Source organism: Drosophila innubila, assembly GCF_004354385.1.
Source record: "Drosophila innubila isolate TH190305 chromosome 3L unlocalized genomic scaffold, UK_Dinn_1.0 0_D_3L, whole genome shotgun sequence".
Classification (NCBI taxonomy): Eukaryota; Metazoa; Arthropoda; class Insecta; order Diptera; family Drosophilidae; genus Drosophila; species Drosophila innubila.
Genome location: NW_022995376.1, coordinates 12721533 through 12740797, shown reverse-complemented (window position 1 = coordinate 12740797; position 19265 = coordinate 12721533). Strand labels below are relative to the sequence as shown.

The following is a 19265-nucleotide window of genomic DNA, read 5'->3' as shown; positions in this document are numbered from 1 at the left end:
AATTAGATTTAAATTGAAAATTCGAAATTATATAAGGTATAAAAATTCTTTTTTCGGAAATGTACTTATTTTTTAAATAAAAAAATCAAACCGGAACGGAAATTTTTACTGGAGTGGCAACACTCGGTTTAAGGACGCCGCGCCGAAAAACAAAGTCATTTTTCGTTCACTGAGCCAATTTTTTTTTTGAACTAAATGACGTAAAATCAGGGATTTAGTTCGTTCTTTCAATTTAGTTATTAGTTCAATAGAATTAAATCCGAACGATTCGATACAACTCTACTGCCGTGTATCGTTTGTTTCGTGCCAGCTCTAGCTACACGCATAAATTTCTTGCGAAAAATTAGAAAAAGAGCAATAAAAGTTGGCAAAAAACATAGCCAGTATAGTTTTGCAACTAGATAAATAGTTACATTGTGTGAATGCACCTATTAACAAGGCGAAATTAGTGCTTTTCTCACTGCATTCTAAAGTCGCTTCGCACTCTCACACTCACACACACACGCGGTGAGTGTTTGTGTTTGTGTGTGTATGTTGTGTGTATAGACGACAATTTAGTTGCGTGGTGCCGGGTTACAGTTAAATATTACTGCATTTTGTTGATTAGCGAGCGCGCGCATCAATTGTGGCATGAAATAAAAACAACACCAATTTTTTGGCCCAGTTAAAACCAAGTAACGCCAGGAAGTGCAATTGCGTTCATCTCAAAATGATGTTCACGGTACGTTGTTATTACGAGTTTAATGGGGTTGAGGGCTGCTATACTTACAATGCGGCCGATGGACAATCGATAAACCGCTTTGCCGCAGAACTGCACACAAAAAGGAGAAGCGAGAAAATATTGAGTGCATTATGTATTTTAATTTATGATCACCTGCTTTGTTGTTTTGCTCATTATACCCGTTACTCTGAAAATAAGTAAAAGGGTATATTGTGTTCGTTCAAATGTATGTAACCGGGAGTAGGAGGCATCTCCGAGCCTATAAAGTATATATATTCTTAATCAGCATCAACAGCCGAGTCGATATAGCCATGTGCATGTCCGTCTTTGTGATCGCCAAGATCTCAGAGACTATAAGAGATAGAGTAACCAAATTTAGCACACAGACTTCTATAAACTCCACAAACCCACAGTTTTTAAGATAATTCGCTTTTTTATGGTAATTTACGTTATCTATTAGTATTATCTATTATCCCACTTAATCGCAGCAAGATCGGACAAATAGAACGACAGTAATAGCTAACCAAACTTATTAATAATTAAGGCAATACAAGCACCTAAAAGTATGCAGTTGTTTTTATTATATAAAGTACTTTTATATATTGAAATAAGTAACGGGTATTCTATGGTCAGGATTTCAACTATATCCTTTCAGTCTAGATTTTTTTTTTTATTCCCATGTCACGTCTGGTTTAACTGGATTTTGGGGCTCATGCTCAGTTTGAGCGGTATAAAGTTGAGCATGTGTTGGTGATCCCATTGTTTTTAGTTTTAGTTTCATTATTATATCTGCAGAGAATGTTTATTAATCGTCATTGCGTGGATTTGTTCTATTCTATGTTCAGGGCACTAATCAGCAACAGGACACGCGCTTCAGCGACAAGGAAAAGAAGCTGATGAAGCAAATGAAATTTGGGGATTGCCTCAATAAGCGTGTGGACATGTCCAAAGTCAAGTTGGATGTGTTGCGACCATGGATAAGTAAAAAGATAACCGATATTCTGCACATTGAGGACGATGTTGTCGTTGAGTTTGTCTACAATCAGCTGGAGGAGGAGAAATATCCCTGCCCAAAGAAGATGCAAATCAATATGACCGGCTTCCTCAATGGTCGCAATGCGCGCCAATTTATGGGTGAACTCTGGGCGCTGCTGCTCTCCGCCCAAGAGAGCGATAGCGGCATACCCGCTGAATTTATACAGCAGAAGAAGGACGAGATACTCAAGCGCGAGGAGGAGCAAAAGCAGCGACAGCAGCGTCAACGTGACTTATCACGTTCCCGCTCACGCTCCCAATCACGAGTGCGCGACAAACAGCGACGCCACGACAGATCCAAGTCACGTTCACGCTCCCGTTCCCGCTCTGCCGCTCCCAAAGTGGCAGCCACGGCCAACAACGGCAGCAGCACTGCAGCGCCCATCAACAGCGCTGCTCGCGAGGCAGCTGCCAATGCTGCGGCGCGTCTAAGGAAACGAGGTGCCGGCTCACCAAGCTCGGCAGGTGGTGCCGGGACAGCAGCTGCTGCTGCACCGTCGACGGCAGGCGGACGCGCTGCGTCCAGAGAACGCCGCTCAAGTCGTCGACGCACACGTTCCCGTTCGCGCTCACCACGCTCAGCTCAGCGACCGGCCTCAACGGATGCCCATCAGAGTGGCGCTCCGAAGACTTTAAATGGACGTCACTCTGTAAAGAAGTCGTCGCCAGCTGTGGCGTCCAAATCCAAATCAAAGGCCAAATCGCGCTCACGTTCACGCTCGCGTTCCACACGCACTCGCTCCAGGTACAAATAAATCTAAATGTTACAAATGGATATTGATATTCGTAAAGAGAATATATTTGTTAAATATAACTGAATTATATATTATCAAGATTTCTGCAATTGTACTTGAGTTCTTTATAGATGTGAGCTAAGAATAGCAGCAAGTGATAGCACAATTGTAAAAAAGACAAACACTTAAAAATAAAATAAGCGAATTATATTAAATCGGCTTTAGCTGCCTTATAATCTTAACATATTTTTTAAAATATTGTTTTCTCGAGTCATATATTTATTGGAACCACAATCGAAGGCCATTTTTGCCTGAAATACCAATTTAAATTATATATATATTAGTATTAACATATTGCACTCAATTTAACTAAAATGTAACAGCTGATATATTTTTGTTTTTGAGTTTTATATGATTCAAATCAATGTACTATCACAAGAAAGATGCTTATATTATCTGCTGTACATTCATAAAAATTAATAGTTATTGTAATGGCTTCCTAGAAAAGCACATTTTTTAGTTTTATAAAAATGCTTTAAACGTTTGACAAATCTGTGCGATTTATAACTTTTTGACAGAAAGAGCAAATTTAGAGTTACTGAATTATAAATATCGATAAACATCTTGTCAGTTGGCAAGTGTCAGCGTTAGCTGCAACAATGAAAGTTGACAGACATCAATATCACTAGAAATTGCATTCCATACACTAACATGAATATTAACGCCTTACCATATTGCAGATCCCGCAGCGGAGGCAAAGCTTCGCCAGCGGCGCGTTCCCGTTCGCGCAGTTCATCCCGCTCCTCGGCTCGCAGCAATCGTCGTCGACGTAGTTCGCGTTCGCGGGCAAGCAGCATCTCATTGTCACCGGAGCGTCAGCAGGATCAGCACTTTGAGCATCGCCGCAATAAGAACAGCGTGCAGAACAAGCGACAATATCGCAATAATCGTGATGGTTCCGCCAGCTCAATGGAGCGTGGCGATGGCCGTGCCAGACAATTCGGTGGCGGCGGACGACGACCGCCTCCTCATGGCAGACGCTTCTCGCCACGCGGACGGAGTCCCATGCGCCAAGATAACGGCGGAGGTGGGGGACGCTTTCAACGCTCCAATTCGCGTCGACGTTCGCGTTCCCGCATGCTCTCCAGATCGCCCATGCGCTACTCCAGATCACCCAGGCGGTAAGCACGACATCTAATGCTTAAGAACTAGTAAAAAACAAAAATTTACCTCCTGGGAACTTTTTATTCAAGCTCTAATTCCATATGTACTTTGTTTATTACAAAATCTTTTCATGAAAAGCTGTCAAATGTGAGTGTTTGAACAACATTACATGAACTCGATTATCATGGGTATTTTGTTTGCTTTGAAATGTATGGAACAGGTTAAAGGAACGGTGTGACAAACTTTCAACTGTCATAACTTGATCAAAACTGAACAGATTTTCAAGCGGAATTTCATTTTGATCATGGTTCAGCCTCTTTATTCATTTTGCATTTAAATTTTGTGTATTTGGAAAATTTTATTATTTTCGACCTAGGCTCGATTTTGATGTGAAATTGAACAAAAATTTGGACTTGTAAAGTGGCTAGATTCAAAGTCTGAACAACTTCAAACGTTCATAACTTTATTAAAACTGAACCGATTTTCAAACGGAATGTCATTTTGATCATGGTTAAGCCTCTAAATTCATTCTGCATTTAAATTTTAATAACTTTTAAAAAAAATTATTTTTTGCTAGAATTCGATTTTGATGGTAAGGGTCCCCTTGAAATTTCGAAAATTAAAATTTTAAATCTCAAGTTTCCACTTTTAATCAACTCCTTATATCGTAATTAGCATATAACAACACTTTAAACTTGATTCTGAGACCTTTCATTTTTCTGTAAAAAATCATGTGAAATTTAACAAAAATTTTGACTTGTAAAGTGGCTAGATTCAAAGTCTGAACAACTTCAAACGTTCATAACTTTATTAAAACTGAACCGATTTTCAAACGGAATGTCATTTTGATCATGGTTTAGCCTCTAAATTCATTCTGCATTTAAATTTTAATAACTTTTTAAAAAAAATTATTTTTTGCTAGAATTCGATTTTGATGGTAAGGGTCTCCCCTTTGAAATTTCGAAAATTAAAAATTTTAAATCTCAAGTTTCCACTTTTAATCAACTCCTTATATCGTAATTAGCATATAACAACACTTTAAACTTGATTCTGAGACCTTTCATTTTTCTGTAAAAAATCATGTGAAATTTAACAAGAATTTGGACTTGTAAAGTGGCTAGATTCAAAGTCTGAACAACTTCAAACGTTCATAACTTTATTAAAACTGAACCGATTTTCAAACGGAATGTCATTTTGATCATGGTTTAGCCTCTAAATTCATTCTGCATTTAAATTTTAATAACTTTTTAAAAAAATTATTTTTGCTAGAATTCGATTTTGATGGTAAGGTCTCCCCTTTGAAATTTCGAAAATTAAAAATTTTAAATCTCAAGTTTCCACTTTTAATCAACTCCTTATATCGTAATTAGCATATAACAACACTTTAAACTTGATTCTGAGACCTTTCATTTTCTGTAAAAAAATCATGTGAAATTTAACAAGAATTTGGACTTGTAAAGTGGCTAGATTCAAAGTCTGAACAACTTCAAACGTTCATAACTTTATTAAAACTGAACCGATTTTCAAACGGAATGTCATTTTGATCATGGTTAAGCCTCTAAATTCATTCTGCATTTAAATTTTAATAACTTTTTAAAAAAAATTATTTTTTGCTAGAATTCGATTTTGATGGTAAGGGTCCCCCCTTTGAAATTTCGAAAATTAAAAATTTTAAATCTCAAGTTTCCACTTTTAATCAACTCCTTATATCGTAATTAGCATATAACAACACTTTAAACTTGATTCTGAGACCTTTCATTTTTCTGTAAAAAATCATGTGAAATTTAACAAAAATTTGGACTTGTAAAGTGGCTAGATTCAAAGTCTGAGCAACTTCAAACGTTCATAACTTTATTAAAACTGAACCGATTTTCAAACGGAATGTCATTTTGATCATGGTTTAGCCTCTAAATTCATTCTGCATTTAAATTTTAATAACTTTTTTAAAAAAATTATTTTTGCTAGAATTCGATTTTGATGGTAAGGGTCCCCTTGAAATTTCGAAAATTAAAAATTTTAAATCTCAAGTTTCCACTTTTAATCAACTCTTATATCGTAATTAGCATATAACAACACTTTAAACTTGATTCTGAGACCTTTCATTTTTCTGTAAAAATCATGTGAAATTTAACAAGAATTTGGACTTGTAAAGTGGCTAGATTCAAAGTCTGAACAACTTCAAACGTTCATAACTTTATTAAAACTGAACCGATTTTCAAACGGAATGTCATTTTGATCATGGTTTAGCCTCTAAATTCATTCTGCATTTAAATTTTAATAACTTTTAAAAAAAATTATTTTTGCTAGAATTGATTTTGATGGTAAGGGTCTCCCTTTGAAATTTCGAAAATTAAAAATTTTAAATCTCAAGTTTCCACTTTTAATCAACTCCTTATATCGTAATTAGCATATAACAACACTTTAAACTTGATTCTGAGACCTTTCATTTTTCTGTAAAAAATCATGTGAAATTTAACAAGAATTTGGACTTGTAAAGTGGCTAGATTCAAAGTCTGAACAACTTCAAACGTTCATAACTTTATTAAAACTGAACCGATTTTCAAACGGAATGTCATTTTGATCATGGTTAAGCCTCTAAATTCATTCTGCATTTAAATTTTAATAACTTTTTAAAAAAAATTATTTTTTTGCTAGAATTCGATTTTGATGGTAAGGGTCCCCTTTGAAATTTCGAAAATTAAAAATTTTAAATCTCAAGTTTCCACTTTTAATCAACTCCTTATATCGTAATTAGCATATAACAACACTTTAAACTTGATTCTGAGACCTTTCATTTTTCTGTAAAAAATCATGTGAAATTTAACAAAAATTTGGACTTGTAAAGTGGCTAGATTCAAAGTCTGAGCAACTTCAAACGTTCATAACTTTATTAAAACTGAACCGATTTTCAAATGGAATGTCATTTTGATCATGTTTTGGCCTCTTAATTCATTGTGCATTAAAGCTTTATTGATTTTATTCAAAAAATTATTATTCAAACCAAATGGTCGAAAAAAATGAAAAATGAAGGAAAAGGAAATGATTTTCTTGTCACAGTTTAAGTTGCCACAGTTTTAGCTGTGCTTAATTAATTATCAGTCATTAATCTGAATAGAGTCTAAATACTTGAATTATTTTTCTGAATACTCATTGCATACTTTGCTTTTTTCGTTTTCATGTTGCACAGATTCAATAATCGTCGACGTTCTCCGCCCATGCATTTTCGGGGTGGTGGTGGTGGAGGAGGAGGAGGAGGAGGTGGTGGCGGTCGTGGAGGGGGACGCGGTGGCAACAATCGGAACATGTGGCAGCAGCAACAGCATCGCGGAGTCAGCCCCAATCAGCGAGGTGGTGGACGCATTCACTGGCAGGCCAGACACAACAGTCCCAATGGTGGAAGACGCTTCGATCGTCGCCAGTCTCCTCCGGGTGGTGGCCAGCCTCGCTATTCGCGTGATCGTCGCCAATCGCCGGGTCCGGGTGGTCAACAGCAGGGACAGGGACAGTTCCGTAAACAGTTCTCACCCGCACGCCGCTTTGATCGTCGTGGTTCGCCGCAACCCAACTTTAATCGCTGGGATCAACCGCATCCCGAACCGCGTCAACCCATTGCTGGCCTACGCAATCAGCAGCCGCAACGCATGGCACGCTCCAGTTCCGGCAGCGCCAGTCCGGTGCCACGACGTCAGCAGCAGCAGCGCAGCGTCAGTCCAATGCCCAGACGTCGCAGTCGTAGTCGCAGCCGCTCCAGTGCACGACCAGCAAAGCGTAGTCGCAGTCGCAGTCGTAGTCGTAGCCAGCGAAGTCGCAGTCGCTCCACTTCGCGGAAAACGCAACCACAACAGCGCCGGCGCCCAAGTCCCGCTGCAGCGCGTCGCTCCGTCGAGTTTGCTGGTCCGGCTGTCAATACCATTGATCTCTGTCGGGAAGAGCCGCCAGTGCAGCCGCCGTCACAGCAGCAGCCGGTGCGCAAATTCGAGACTCATCCGGCGCCGCAGCCGCTGTCGCAGTCGCAATCGCAATCACATGCGGCGCCGCAGTCGCAGCCGAAGCAGAAATCGCAGTCAGTGCACCGCAGTCTTGCCAGCCTGTCGCGTACTCCGTCGCCGTTCCTTAAGTCGCACGAGCGCAGCGTCGCTGCCGCAGCACCAAAGAAAGCTCGGGACAACAGTCAAAGCAGCAGCTCTGATAGCAGCGCTGATGACAGCGATGACAGTGACGATGAGGATCAGCAGCAGCAGCAGTTGCAACAACAACAGCAGAAGCAAAAGCGTCAACACAACCGTCGCTCGGCGCCAGCCGCAAAAAGTTTAAAGTCAAAATCTACGGCAACGGAAATTAACAAGTCCGGCAAGGGAAAACCGTCACGCAGCTCCGGCAGCAGCAGCAGCAGCAGCGAGCACAGCGATGATGACAGCAGCGATGAAAGGCATAAGAAGAAGTCGACGCAACAGAAACGTAAAGAGGACACGACGACGACGATTGTCAGCAAAAGCGAGAAGGACAAGCGACGCAGCGGACAAGGGGACAAGGGGAAACTGCAGCGCAGCACGTCCAGCGCTGAGGTGCCAACGGAGGAGAAGGGCAAAAGCTTGGACAGAAGCCGCAAGCGCAGTCATAATAAAAAGTCCAAAAGGGATGGCAGCGCTGCTGTTGATGCTGCAAGTGATTCGGAAGATGAGCGTCTGCCCAAAAAGAAACGCAAAAAGTCCAAGAAGGCAGCGGACACCACGGAGAGTGATTCAGCATCGGAGGCTGATTCCTCGTCCAAGAAGAAGAAACACAAGAAACATAAGAAGCACAGCAAGAAGAGCAAAAAGCATAAGAAGCATAAGCGAAAGAGCAGCAGCAGCAACAAACATCGCCAGGAGAGCAGCTCCCAGTGCAGCAGCGATGATGACGATGAAGAGATTTCCACGACAGCGACGTCGGCGGGAAAGCGAAATGGAAAATTACCATTGCTGCTAACCGGAGGACCCGGGATCAATGAGGATTTAGAGAAGCAATTGCGAGAGCGTGCTCTTAAATCCATGAAAAAGTTGGACTGAACAACAATTAAAAACAGCTACAATAACTGACTAAAGTAAAAAGAGAATAAACGTTAACACAATGCGACCCCTCATAAACATACATACATAAATCAATATGCATATAACTGACCGACAGACGAGACAGACGACAGACAGGCCGACATGTGTAGCCATTTAATTACTAACGTAACATTCATATTTGCATACATTAATTAATATTTCTAACAATTTATTTCATACGGTTAAGTCTCATTGCGCGTCAAAACTATTATAAAAAAAACAAAAAAATCTGTGCATGATAAATGCAATTTGTATTATGTACAAAAACAAGAAATTTTTCCCAAACATTATAACTACAAATAAAAAGCACAAGTGCTTTTATCAAAAACACAAAAAAAAAAACCCCAAGAAAAAGAAGAAAAATACATAAAAGAAAACCAAAAGTTTGGTAATTTGCTTGTTGCCACGAATTAGTTGGCAACAATGTTTGCTTAGAACACTACCGTTTAATGTCTAAGTAGGTTTTACAGATTGTAATTAATAATATCTTAAACGAGAATTGTGTGCGTTTGAGAGCATTGATTATAAAAATATATATAAAAAGAAAAATAAACAATTGTAAAAGAAACTAATCTTTGTTCTCAAATTTAAAACAATCGTTTTCGCGGGCTTTTTACAACCCTGAGGATGGCAACGTTTCGCAGCACTGTTCTTCGATACTCTGGTAACACCAAACTGACGCAAGTGGCAACGCTGTGAGCAGCTGTCAAATGCTCTGACAGCGCATCAACTTCCTTTCCTTTTTCACGTATCGTACGAGATGGTAAGGCTGAAAATATAAATGAAAATAAAATACGCTGCCATCGACGCGAAATACAAACAAAAACCCAGTGAAATGTAATAAAAATTACGCAGCAAACTGTGCTATCGTTGAATATGTGAGAATTTAACTGAAAGTGCGTGTGCATAAATGAAATACTGCGAGTTTTTGTTTGTTGTTTGCAATCGATTGCTTCGATTCAGTTAAAGACTTAAATTTAAAACTGGCGTCGTGCATTTCGTTTTGTAGGCTCGTGGACCCAAGAAGCATTTGAAGCGTTTAGCCGCACCCAAGGCATGGATGTTGGACAAATTGGGAGGTGTTTTCGCCCCCCGTCCCTCAACCGGTCCACACAAGCTGCGCGAGTCGCTGCCTCTGTTGATCTTCCTGAGAAATCGTCTTAAGTACGCTCTCAACGGCGCCGAGGTGACCAAGATTGTCATGCAGCGTCTCATCAAGGTCGACGGCAAGGTCCGCACGGATCCCACCTTCCCAGCTGGATTCATGGGTATGTCATCCACCTCTTGGCTTACACATGGATATGTGTATTAATCTTTGTTTATTATTTATATGACAGATGTCATCACCATTGAGAAGACCGGTGAATTTTTCCGTCTGGTCTATGACGTCAAGGGACGTTTCACCATTCACCGCATTTCCGCTGAGGAGGCCAAGGTGAGTTTAAGATAAAAAGAGCGGGAAGTATTCACACCGGGCTTTATCGAAGACCGTTTGGCGTTATACACACTGCGTTAACTGGTTCAAAATGAAGCCCAAAGCAATTTTTGATACGACGGTCTCTGATCTGAGCATTAACAGCCGTTTCAGTAACTTTACGTACAATTACAAACCCATATAAGCTGTCATCTCACTGTGACACAAGACAAGTGTTGATAAACGAAGCATAACAGTGACAAGTTGCAAAAGCAGCAAAGAAACGTTTTATTTGGTATGAAAGTTTTAAATTTAATTTTAAAAAAAAAACCTAATTAAACCTAATGTGGCAATCTGTGACATTGCCCCTTTTAAATAGTGAAATCACAGCTTAAGTGATCTATATTTTGTAATATTTTATAAAAAACCAAATTAAAGTATACTTTTAATGATATAATCCTCTATTAATTTACAGTACAAGCTGTGCAAGGTCCGCAAGACACAATTGGGTGCCAAGGGCGTTCCTTTCCTGGTGACGCACGATGGTCGCACCATCCGTTATCCCGATCCTCTGGTGCACGCCAACGATACCGTGCAGGTGGACATTGCCACTGGCAAGATCACCGACTACATCAAGTTCGATTCGGGTATGTTGATTAATTCATCACGAAATTAACTTGGCTTGTTCGAAGACCGCAAAACGATTACCATTTAGTTAAGTGGTTCAAATACAAAGCCAAAAGCAATTTTTGATACGACGGTCTCTGATTATGCATTTATCCAGCAAATTCAGTAACTTTTACGTGCAATTACATATACAACAACAAGAAAAGTAATTTTACACTGTGATACTAATTACCTTATTTTGATCCACAGGCAATCTCTGCATGATCACCGGAGGTAGAAATTTGGGACGTGTCGGCACCGTCGTCAACCGTGAGCGTCACCCCGGCTCCTTCGATATTGTGCACATTAAGGATTCACAGGGTCATGTATTCGCCACGCGTTTGACCAACGTGTTCATCATTGGCAAGGGCAACAAGCCCTACATCTCGCTGCCAAAGGGCAAGGGTGTCAAGCTGAGCATCTCGGAGGAGCGCGACAAGCGTTTGGCCGCCAAGACCCATTAATACGCCAGCCTAGGGGACAAGAGTAATGAGGATTTTTACTTTTTAGCATAACACTGTACGTCAAAGCTACGGAATTACAAATCAACGTAAAGAAAAAGTATTTGTTGTTGTTTTTTTGTATCATTGTAGAGTGGAACAAGTATTGTTTATAAAGTGTATTATACTTTTCGAACTGCTGCCCTTTTTCGTTTTCAGCATTCATTGTGGGTATTCTCGAATTATTCGCAAACAATTAACAGGAACAGATTGATTTTTTTTCTCGAAAATAAAAGTATTCAATGTTTATCTGCCTGATAAATTTGACAGCTTCATTAAGAAATAGGTTACCTTAATATACACTATATAAATATTCAAATTTATTATAGTTTACATAAACATTCTAAAAAGAGTTAAGCAAAATGAGATATTGGTTTCTTTAACTGGTAAACACTTTAAAAATAGAAATTACAAATATTCTGTATTAATGTAGGGGATAGTTTTCCGCGAAAATTATAGTGCCCATATACGAATACATAAATGTTTACCCACATATTAGTCATATGTATTTTAGCACGGCTGATAAACTGCAGTTGAAGTATTTATTTTATTGGCTTCAGTTTAAGTTTGTTTGCTCGTGCATCATGTCGCAGGAACGAAATAATCCTACAGTCAGCAGACATCGTGATTATGGGGCCACTTCCAGTTCCACGACTGCGGGGAGCTTCAGTTCTGAAGAGATTGATTTGCTGAACTCTGAAATTGGCCACAATATACTTTTCATACACATTAGCACCAAGCAGCTGGACAAGCAATTGAAACTGATTGGCACTTCCAAGGATTTGTCGGCCTTTCGTAAAGGGTTACACACTACCAATACAAATACAAATGCTCGAGTCGAGATCACTACTAAAAAATTACAGCGTCTAAAAGCTATCGTTTGTCATGGCGATCGAGTGCAGAAATTGCAGCTGGAGAAGCTTACCGAAGAATTTCAGAAAATTGTCGAGAAATACTCAGCGCAGCAAAAGCGTATTTCACAGGCAACACAACAGAGTTATCAACTTGCCGCCGAGGCGGAGCTTCAGGCTAGGAGAACCGCCAAGACGGAGATACTTCAGCAACAAATCAAGGATCAGGAAGCACTGGAACGGGAGCATGCCATGCTAGTTGAACGTCAACAACAGGTTGAGATGATTCAGGCGGATATAATCGATGTGAATGTCATTATGAATAAATTGAACACATTGGTGGTTGAGCAGAGAACTGCAGTGGGTAAGCACATTTAAAAAAAGTTCAATTTTTTGGAGAAAAAATATTAGTTTTTTATGCAAAAACATATTAAAGGAACGGATTTAAAAAATTGAGCCATTAAACAATTCACTAGGATGAGCAAACCCACTTCAGATTTAAATAAAATCAGTTTTCTGTTTTTTTTTACTGTTTTATGCAAAAAGTTATTGTGGAAAAAAATTTATTAATATAGTACAGATTATTCAAATCCGATTTTCTTTTCAAGAATTTGTTAATGATATCTTCTAGTACAAAGGTTGTTTTCATATTTGCAACTTTCCAAAATAATCATAGATAGAACTTGATAGAACTTCATTTAAATATAATGATGACTCATTTACAGATATTATTGAAGACACTGTGGATCAGACGGCCGTTTCCGTGGAGGAGGCTCGGAATACTCTTCAGAACACGACTGCTGCCACTAATAGACATCGTCGTAGGTTACTTATACTATTAGTGATTGTTGTTATAATATGCTTAATTGTAATTGGTATTATAGTCGGAAAATCGAGTTAAATGTTATAAATGTGTTTGTTGTTTATAATAAATTAAAGTTTTGTTAAAGGATTAATAACAATATGGGAATGCCCTTAATTATATATTATTATTGTAGAGGTTTCGCGCGCATATTGTTGTCTTATCAGAGTTTAGTGTTGCCTAATGTCTGCGCAGGGCTGCATAAGCGACAGTAAAGTGATATCGAATATCGATAATTACTTTTGTCTTTGTGTGTAATGCAGTGAAAGGCTTGCGCACAGGGCAAATTAGTTAAAAAGAAACTGGAAATCAAGTCGCCCATTGAAGTAAATCCTAGGTAACTTATACTAATAATTGGAAGCCATACAACTGTTGGTATCCACAACCAGAGAAACACGGTGTATGCATGTATTGCCCCCATACACATACATATGTGCCCACATTTTGGTACATACATATGCATGTACATATGTATGCATGTGTATTTGTCATATGTTAGCACGGCTGATAAACTCGAGTTGAAGTGAATCATTTGTTTGGCTCCAGTTTGAGTTTGTTTGTTTGTGTAACACGAAGCGTATTAGTTTGTAGATAGTTGCGGTATTTGTGCCGCACAAACCGACATACATACATAACTGAAGTAAAGCTCTTTGCATTAGCAGACACCCACAAAAACAAGAATTGATAATTGAGGCAACCAGCATATAGAAGAGTGCCAGCCAGAGTGACCAGTTCCAATTCGGTGCGACACCAGACAGAGTCATCATCATGTCGCAGTCACTGAACAATCCCACAGGCGGCACGCATCGTGATTATGGAGCAACGTCCAGTGCCACGCCCGATGTGAGCTTTGCGGCCACCTCCAGTGGCAACTCGGGATTCAGTCCGACGGAGTTTGTGTCGCTGAGCGAGGATATTGGTCACAATATCACTTCCATACTCAGTAGCACCAAGCAGCTGGAAAAGCAATTGAAGCTGATTGGCACTTCCAAGGATTTATCTGCGTTCCGTGAGAAGATACACAGCACCAATACAAAGACAAATGCGCGTGTCCAGACCACCAGTCAGGACTTACAGCGTCTCCAAGCTGTCGTTCGCCATGGCGATCGCCAGCAGAAACTGCAGCTGGAGAAGCTCACCCACGAGTTTCACAACGTGGTCGAGAAGTACTCGACGCAGCAGAAGCGCATTTCGCAGGCGACACGACAAAGCTATCAAGTGGCCGCTGATGCGGAACGTGAGGCTGAGATGACCGCCAGATCGGAGTTGCTGCAGCAGCAACGACAGGATCAGGCTGGACTGGAGCGGCAGCATGATATGCTTGTGGAACGTCAGCGACAGGTTGAACAAATTGAGGCGGATATAATCGATGTGAATGTCATTATGAATAAACTGAGCACTATGGTGGCTGAGCAGAGAACTGCGGTGGGTGAGTATTCCTTCCGGTAGATAAGATGTAAGCATAAAGAACTTTATTCAAAAATAACGATGACCTATTTACAGATAATATTGAAAACACTATCGATCAGACGGCTGTTGTCTTGGAGGAGGGTCGGAGTCAACTTCAGAAGGCGGCTGCTAGTCGTAATAGCCATCGTCGTAAGATACTGATACTATTAGTGATTGCTGTGATAATAGGTTTAATTGTAACTGGTATCATAGTCGGAAAATTGAGTTAATTGTTTTAAATATATGTATACCACAACTACACACACACACACCAACATACACATACACATACACAATTAATAATTAATTAAAGTTTTGTAAAACTATTTTTATAAACAATTATAATGCATTAATCACAAAGTGAGTTAAAGCGCGCGCCAAGCGAGCAAAGACAAAAAGCAAAATTAAATACAAATACGAGTTTAAATCCGAAGCGCGTTGTAGATTTTAGTTATGTGTATTAACAAAATAATTGATTATTATACTTATAAATATACATATGTACAAGAAAGGAAAACCATTTAAAACAACATAACAACTACAAATATTCATCGCTTTTAAATGTTAAATTATTTCCTGTTAAAACAAATATCAAAAAACAATCATTTCGGTTTTGCATTGAATGTACAATTTGTTTTTCTAGTTAAGCAGGCAAATAATATACGTTAAACGAATAATCGCCCTGTTCTTGGTTGATAGCTTATCGGTATATTTGCTTAAGAAATAATAAATTAAATTTATATAATCTAAACCGACTTTTTGAACCTTTATCTGACTAAATAATGCATGGTTTATGCCAATTTTGACGTCCTTTTTAATTTTTAATTAATATTAATAATTTTCATTAAATTGTTGATTTTTCATTAAATTATCTAAAAACTTAAAAAATTTTAATTGCGCGCGTTTCCAGACTGTGCTACTGTTAAGTGAGGAGCAAATTGCTAATGAGGAGTAACGTGGCTCTGCGATAAATTATGTATCGTAACAGATGTCGATATCGTTATCGTTGCTGTATTTATATTTTAGGCAATACTAATAAAGAAAAGCAATAACTTTGCAATAAATTAAAATTTTAATAAAAAAGTTTTATTCGAAACTAGCTAAAATAAAGTTAAGCATATTAATGAAGACTTAAAGCTCGTCACCCCAAGCGAAGAGAAGTTACAAATTTAGTTTGAAAACAAATATTTAAAAAACAACAATATTCTAACAAATACTAGGTACAAATTTAAAAAATCCTAGCTTCCAAATTAAAAAAAAAATTGTACTATTTGTGACATTGTATCTTAAATGGCACGGCCTGCCAGATCGGACAATTTGGCTGGGTGGCAACTTTATGGGCCAAAACAGTGTTTCCACATTGTAATAGGGCCGAGGGCAACAGCTGTTTATCAAAACAATACTAAAAACGTGCTACTTTTTTTGTGTTTCTAATTAATTGGTTTACATACAGTAATTTTAACAGCTTAAAAATGCCACAAGGAAAATTCAAGAAAGCCAAGTTGCCTGCTGCTATTCAAAATAAGAAGAAACAGCAAAAACAAGCAGCATTTACGCGTAGATCAAGTGAGTAGCTAACATGGGCAACAAGTTGCATGCAATTGAAATTGTTTACATATTTTCCTATCTCACAGATGCGCCAATACAAGCCAAGAAAGGGAAATTTAATGAAACACAAAAAATCAAGGCGGTCATTTCCAAATCAGTCAACAAAAGCGTCGAAAGCGAGCTCCGTTCGCGTGCCCATGAAGGCTACATTCAGTTGAGCAAAGCCCAAGAAGCTGTGGCCAAACACCATGCTACAAAGGCGGCGGCAGCAGCAGCGGCGAGCACAAGCAAAACCATAGAATAGGCTTAACTACTTCTTAATAGTTTATAAGCGAATTGATTAAAGGCTGTTTATTTTCACTGTATCATCTGTTTGCGTTATTATTATGAAAATGTATATGCCACACAAAATTGTCCATTTGCAATCTAGTTAGATACATATTTGTCAATTAGAATCTTTTAAATTTTCTACAATGTACAAAGGCGATTACAGGGAGCAGAACATTTCTATTGACAACTTTATACACATATATGTCGAATATTCCTAAAATCAAAAAGTAAAATTTGAGATTTTCAAAATTAATATGTGAATTTCTTTGTCGAAAAATCGCATATTAGAGTATGAGTATGATAACTTAATTAAAAAAAAGTTTCTTTATTTTTATTTGTTTATTAATATTAAAAGTTACATTTCAAGTTTATTTTTTACATTTAGTTATTATTAAATTATCATGTACATATGTAAGCCTTTAACTTATGTAACAACATCAAAAACCATCAAAACCAAACAATATGCAAATTTGACATTTGCGTAATTTATGGCCGGTGGCAGTCGAAGGAATATTCTAAAATTGGTAAGTCATTTTGCTGCTTATCGCAATCAGTTTGCATTTGTTTAATTATAAAAATAGTTTGCCAACAAAGTTTGGTCCGCTGACATTTATTTGGCATGTTACCACCATAAACTCCTTGTCGGGGAGTCCCCGACCCTTTCTCCTGTTCCATAGCGCTCATCAAAAAACTTTTTGGCATTGGCAGAATGAAAAGTGAATGAAAAAAGCGAAAATAATGTGAAACTACAAATTTTTATTAAATTTTTTTTACTACGTTTCGTTTCGTTTGCTATGCAAATTTTCCGCTTTTGATGTGCTTTTAATTAGCCCATTCTTCTCTCCCCCCACCACAGCGTAGAGTAACACAAAAATCTGCTGTCAATTGGTTGTTGTCTTTGTTTTTCTATGCTGATTCGTATTGCACTTTGATTCCGTTCCTCACGCTTTTCCACTCCTGTCAATCGCATGCAAATGAGCGTTAGTTCGCTCACACGACAACAGGCATCCAGGTGTGACCAGGTGCGCTGTTTGGGTGCGGAGGGTTTTCAACGTTTTCCGTTTTTAGTTTTATGCTGCGAAAATTGAAGTGTCCTTTGCATATTCAGCAGCATGCAAATGCATTGCACTCAGCCTGCAATTACAAGGGTACTGCAGCGGCAGGGGAGAGACTGTACTACATGCTATTGGAGTATGATGTTTTATGGGGTTGGCCATTAGGTTCCTTTTTGGATATTTATTTTGCAATGGCTGTCATTCATTTTTCCCTACCAGACGCTAGAAAAATGGGTCTTCTACTTATTGATCCACATATCATTATGCTCGATTTTGTTTTGGATTTCAATTATTGTTATAAATATTCTTTGAATATTAAATATATATTAAAACTAATGATTCAGATCATTTTCACATGTTTAATTTTTAAAACTAATAACTACTACTATTACTGGAATTTAAGTAATGCATCTGAATATTCTATCTAAAATTAAATTTACTACGTCAATCATAGGTTAATCTCAAGTGCTTATCGTTGCACTCGATTGGCTGTCAAAGGATTTCAGCGAAAAATGTCATGCGTTTTGATGGGCAACAGGTTTTGGTAGGTGCTTGATTGATTTTTGCAGATCCCACAGGGCTTACGAGGCCGTACTTTAATTACAAATATTTTCAACAATAGGACACCCACACACATACGCAGACACATTGACCTACAGCTGTGCACAGCCGATTGTCACACATACGGTTAAAGGATAATGACCATTACAAAAGCGGAAATCACACGACGAAACATCCTTTACAAGTCTTTCCATTTAAAACATATTTGCCCAGTTCGTTTAATGCCCAAATGTGTGCCTTGAGCAGGCAGTCCAACAACAAAAATACATATAAATGAAAATGAAAAAAAACTATTTGAATATCGACGTGTGACCATTGTCTCTCTGTCCAGACTGGAATGTCCAGCCGGGTTTACCTGCTGCTGCTGTCTCATTGTGTGCGAGGCGGGCATGTAAATTTGTCCAACTGGATGCAAAGACAAACACTTGAAACGTTGAACGGACAAACGTCCGCTGGTTTGTGGACACCTGCGGATTTTTTTTTATTTTTATTATTTATTTTTCCATTTTTTTTTTTGCATACAATCGCGACTTGTCCAAGAGGCTTGTGTGTGAATTTTGATTTATTCAACAATGACAACGGCATTTATATGCAGTTTTTCTGCTATATTTTCGGTTAAGGCTCACATTAAATGTTCATTGTTGTTTTCTTTTTTTGTCCACTGTAAATAATAATGTAAATGTAAGGCATTGAAATAAGCTGTCATACGAACTTTATAATAGAAATGAAAATGGCTCAATTGTTGTTTAGTGCGGATCGAGAGTGCTGAAAAACCATTTCGGCTATTTTCAATTTGGCATGAATTTTTACTAAAAAATTCAACATTTCAGAATCGAATTAGAGGTGTCGTATTATACCAATATAAAAAGTTAAAAATTGATATTTCAATATTGGTTTTTTTTGCAAAATGCAAGGTTAGTTTTGGTTAACGGTTCCTGTTTCGGCATTATATTCTGTATATAATAGTGTACGAGTATTTAAAAATGTGTTATTTCTGATCCGGTGATACGCTATCATAATATAATATTTAAAATATGTATCTTCTCTGAGTAAAGTTCAACTGAATTTGACTTTTTTTGTGATTACATTACCAGGAACTCGAAAATTCATGAGCGAGGATATGTACCTATAAATTCAAATGAAATATTATAATACATAACATATATTATATTTTATGCTTTCACACATTTATATTGTGTGAAAAAAATGTGAGTTTAGTACGCATAGTTACACTTATTAAGTATTACGACTTTTATGGGGCAGTGCGGCATCTTCTTTTTATTTC

The 19265-nt window shown here is 38.2% G+C and overlaps 4 protein-coding genes and 2 non-coding genes across 10 annotated transcripts; all 6 read left to right on the top strand.

The window, feature by feature from the left end:
- Positions 1–292: 292 nt before the first annotated feature.
- LOC117787560 (serine/arginine repetitive matrix protein 1) lies at positions 293–9312 on the top strand. The gene is made up of 4 exons (XM_034626109.1): positions 293–721; positions 1567–2501; positions 3231–3671; positions 6842–9312. The coding sequence occupies exons 1-4, from the start codon at positions 710–712 to the stop codon at positions 8700–8702; spliced, it is 3249 nt and encodes a 1082-aa protein (XP_034482000.1). The 5' UTR covers positions 293–709; the 3' UTR covers positions 8703–9312.
- A 177-nt stretch (positions 9313–9489) lies between these two features.
- LOC117786736 (40S ribosomal protein S4) lies at positions 9490–11388 on the top strand. Its single transcript, XM_034625095.1, has 5 exons — positions 9490–9507; positions 9754–10012; positions 10082–10179; positions 10634–10805; positions 11035–11388. Exons 1-5 carry the CDS (start codon positions 9505–9507, stop codon positions 11286–11288), a joined length of 786 nt encoding a protein of 261 aa, XP_034480986.1. The 5' UTR covers positions 9490–9504; the 3' UTR covers positions 11289–11388.
- LOC117789301 lies at positions 10214–10355 on the top strand. The gene has a single exon (XR_004617864.1). It is a non-coding gene; the product is annotated as a small nucleolar RNA psi28S-3327 (small nucleolar RNA).
- On the top strand, positions 10833–10975 carry LOC117789302. The gene has a single exon (XR_004617865.1). It is a non-coding gene; the product is annotated as a small nucleolar RNA psi28S-3327 (small nucleolar RNA).
- Positions 11389–11887: 499 nt separating the features above from the next.
- Positions 11888–15237, top strand: LOC117788315 (syntaxin-12). 5 transcript variants are annotated; one of them, XR_004617757.1, is made up of 3 exons: positions 11888–12539; positions 12901–13374; positions 13700–13712. XR_004617757.1 is itself a non-coding variant. In XM_034627047.1 (3 exons), exons 2-3 carry the CDS (start codon positions 13806–13808, stop codon positions 14714–14716), a joined length of 837 nt encoding a protein of 278 aa, XP_034482938.1. In that variant the 5' UTR covers positions 13234–13374; positions 13700–13805; the 3' UTR covers positions 14717–15160. The 5 variants fall into 5 exon arrangements, 4 of the variants coding, with proteins under 4 accessions (XP_034482941.1, XP_034482938.1, XP_034482940.1 ...); XM_034627047.1 differs by lacking the exon at positions 11888–12539 and adding an exon at positions 14541–15160 and having other exon boundaries at positions 13234–13374; positions 13700–14466; XM_034627049.1 differs by lacking the exon at positions 11888–12539 and adding an exon at positions 14541–15160 and having other exon boundaries at positions 13267–13374; positions 13697–14466.
- Positions 15238–15867: 630 nt separating this feature from the next.
- LOC117787319 lies at positions 15868–16400 on the top strand. Its single transcript, XM_034625811.1, has 2 exons — positions 15868–16052; positions 16121–16400. The coding sequence occupies exons 1-2, from the start codon at positions 15959–15961 to the stop codon at positions 16336–16338; spliced, it is 312 nt and encodes a 103-aa protein (XP_034481702.1). The 5' UTR covers positions 15868–15958; the 3' UTR covers positions 16339–16400.
- Positions 16401–19265: the final 2865 nt, after the last annotated feature.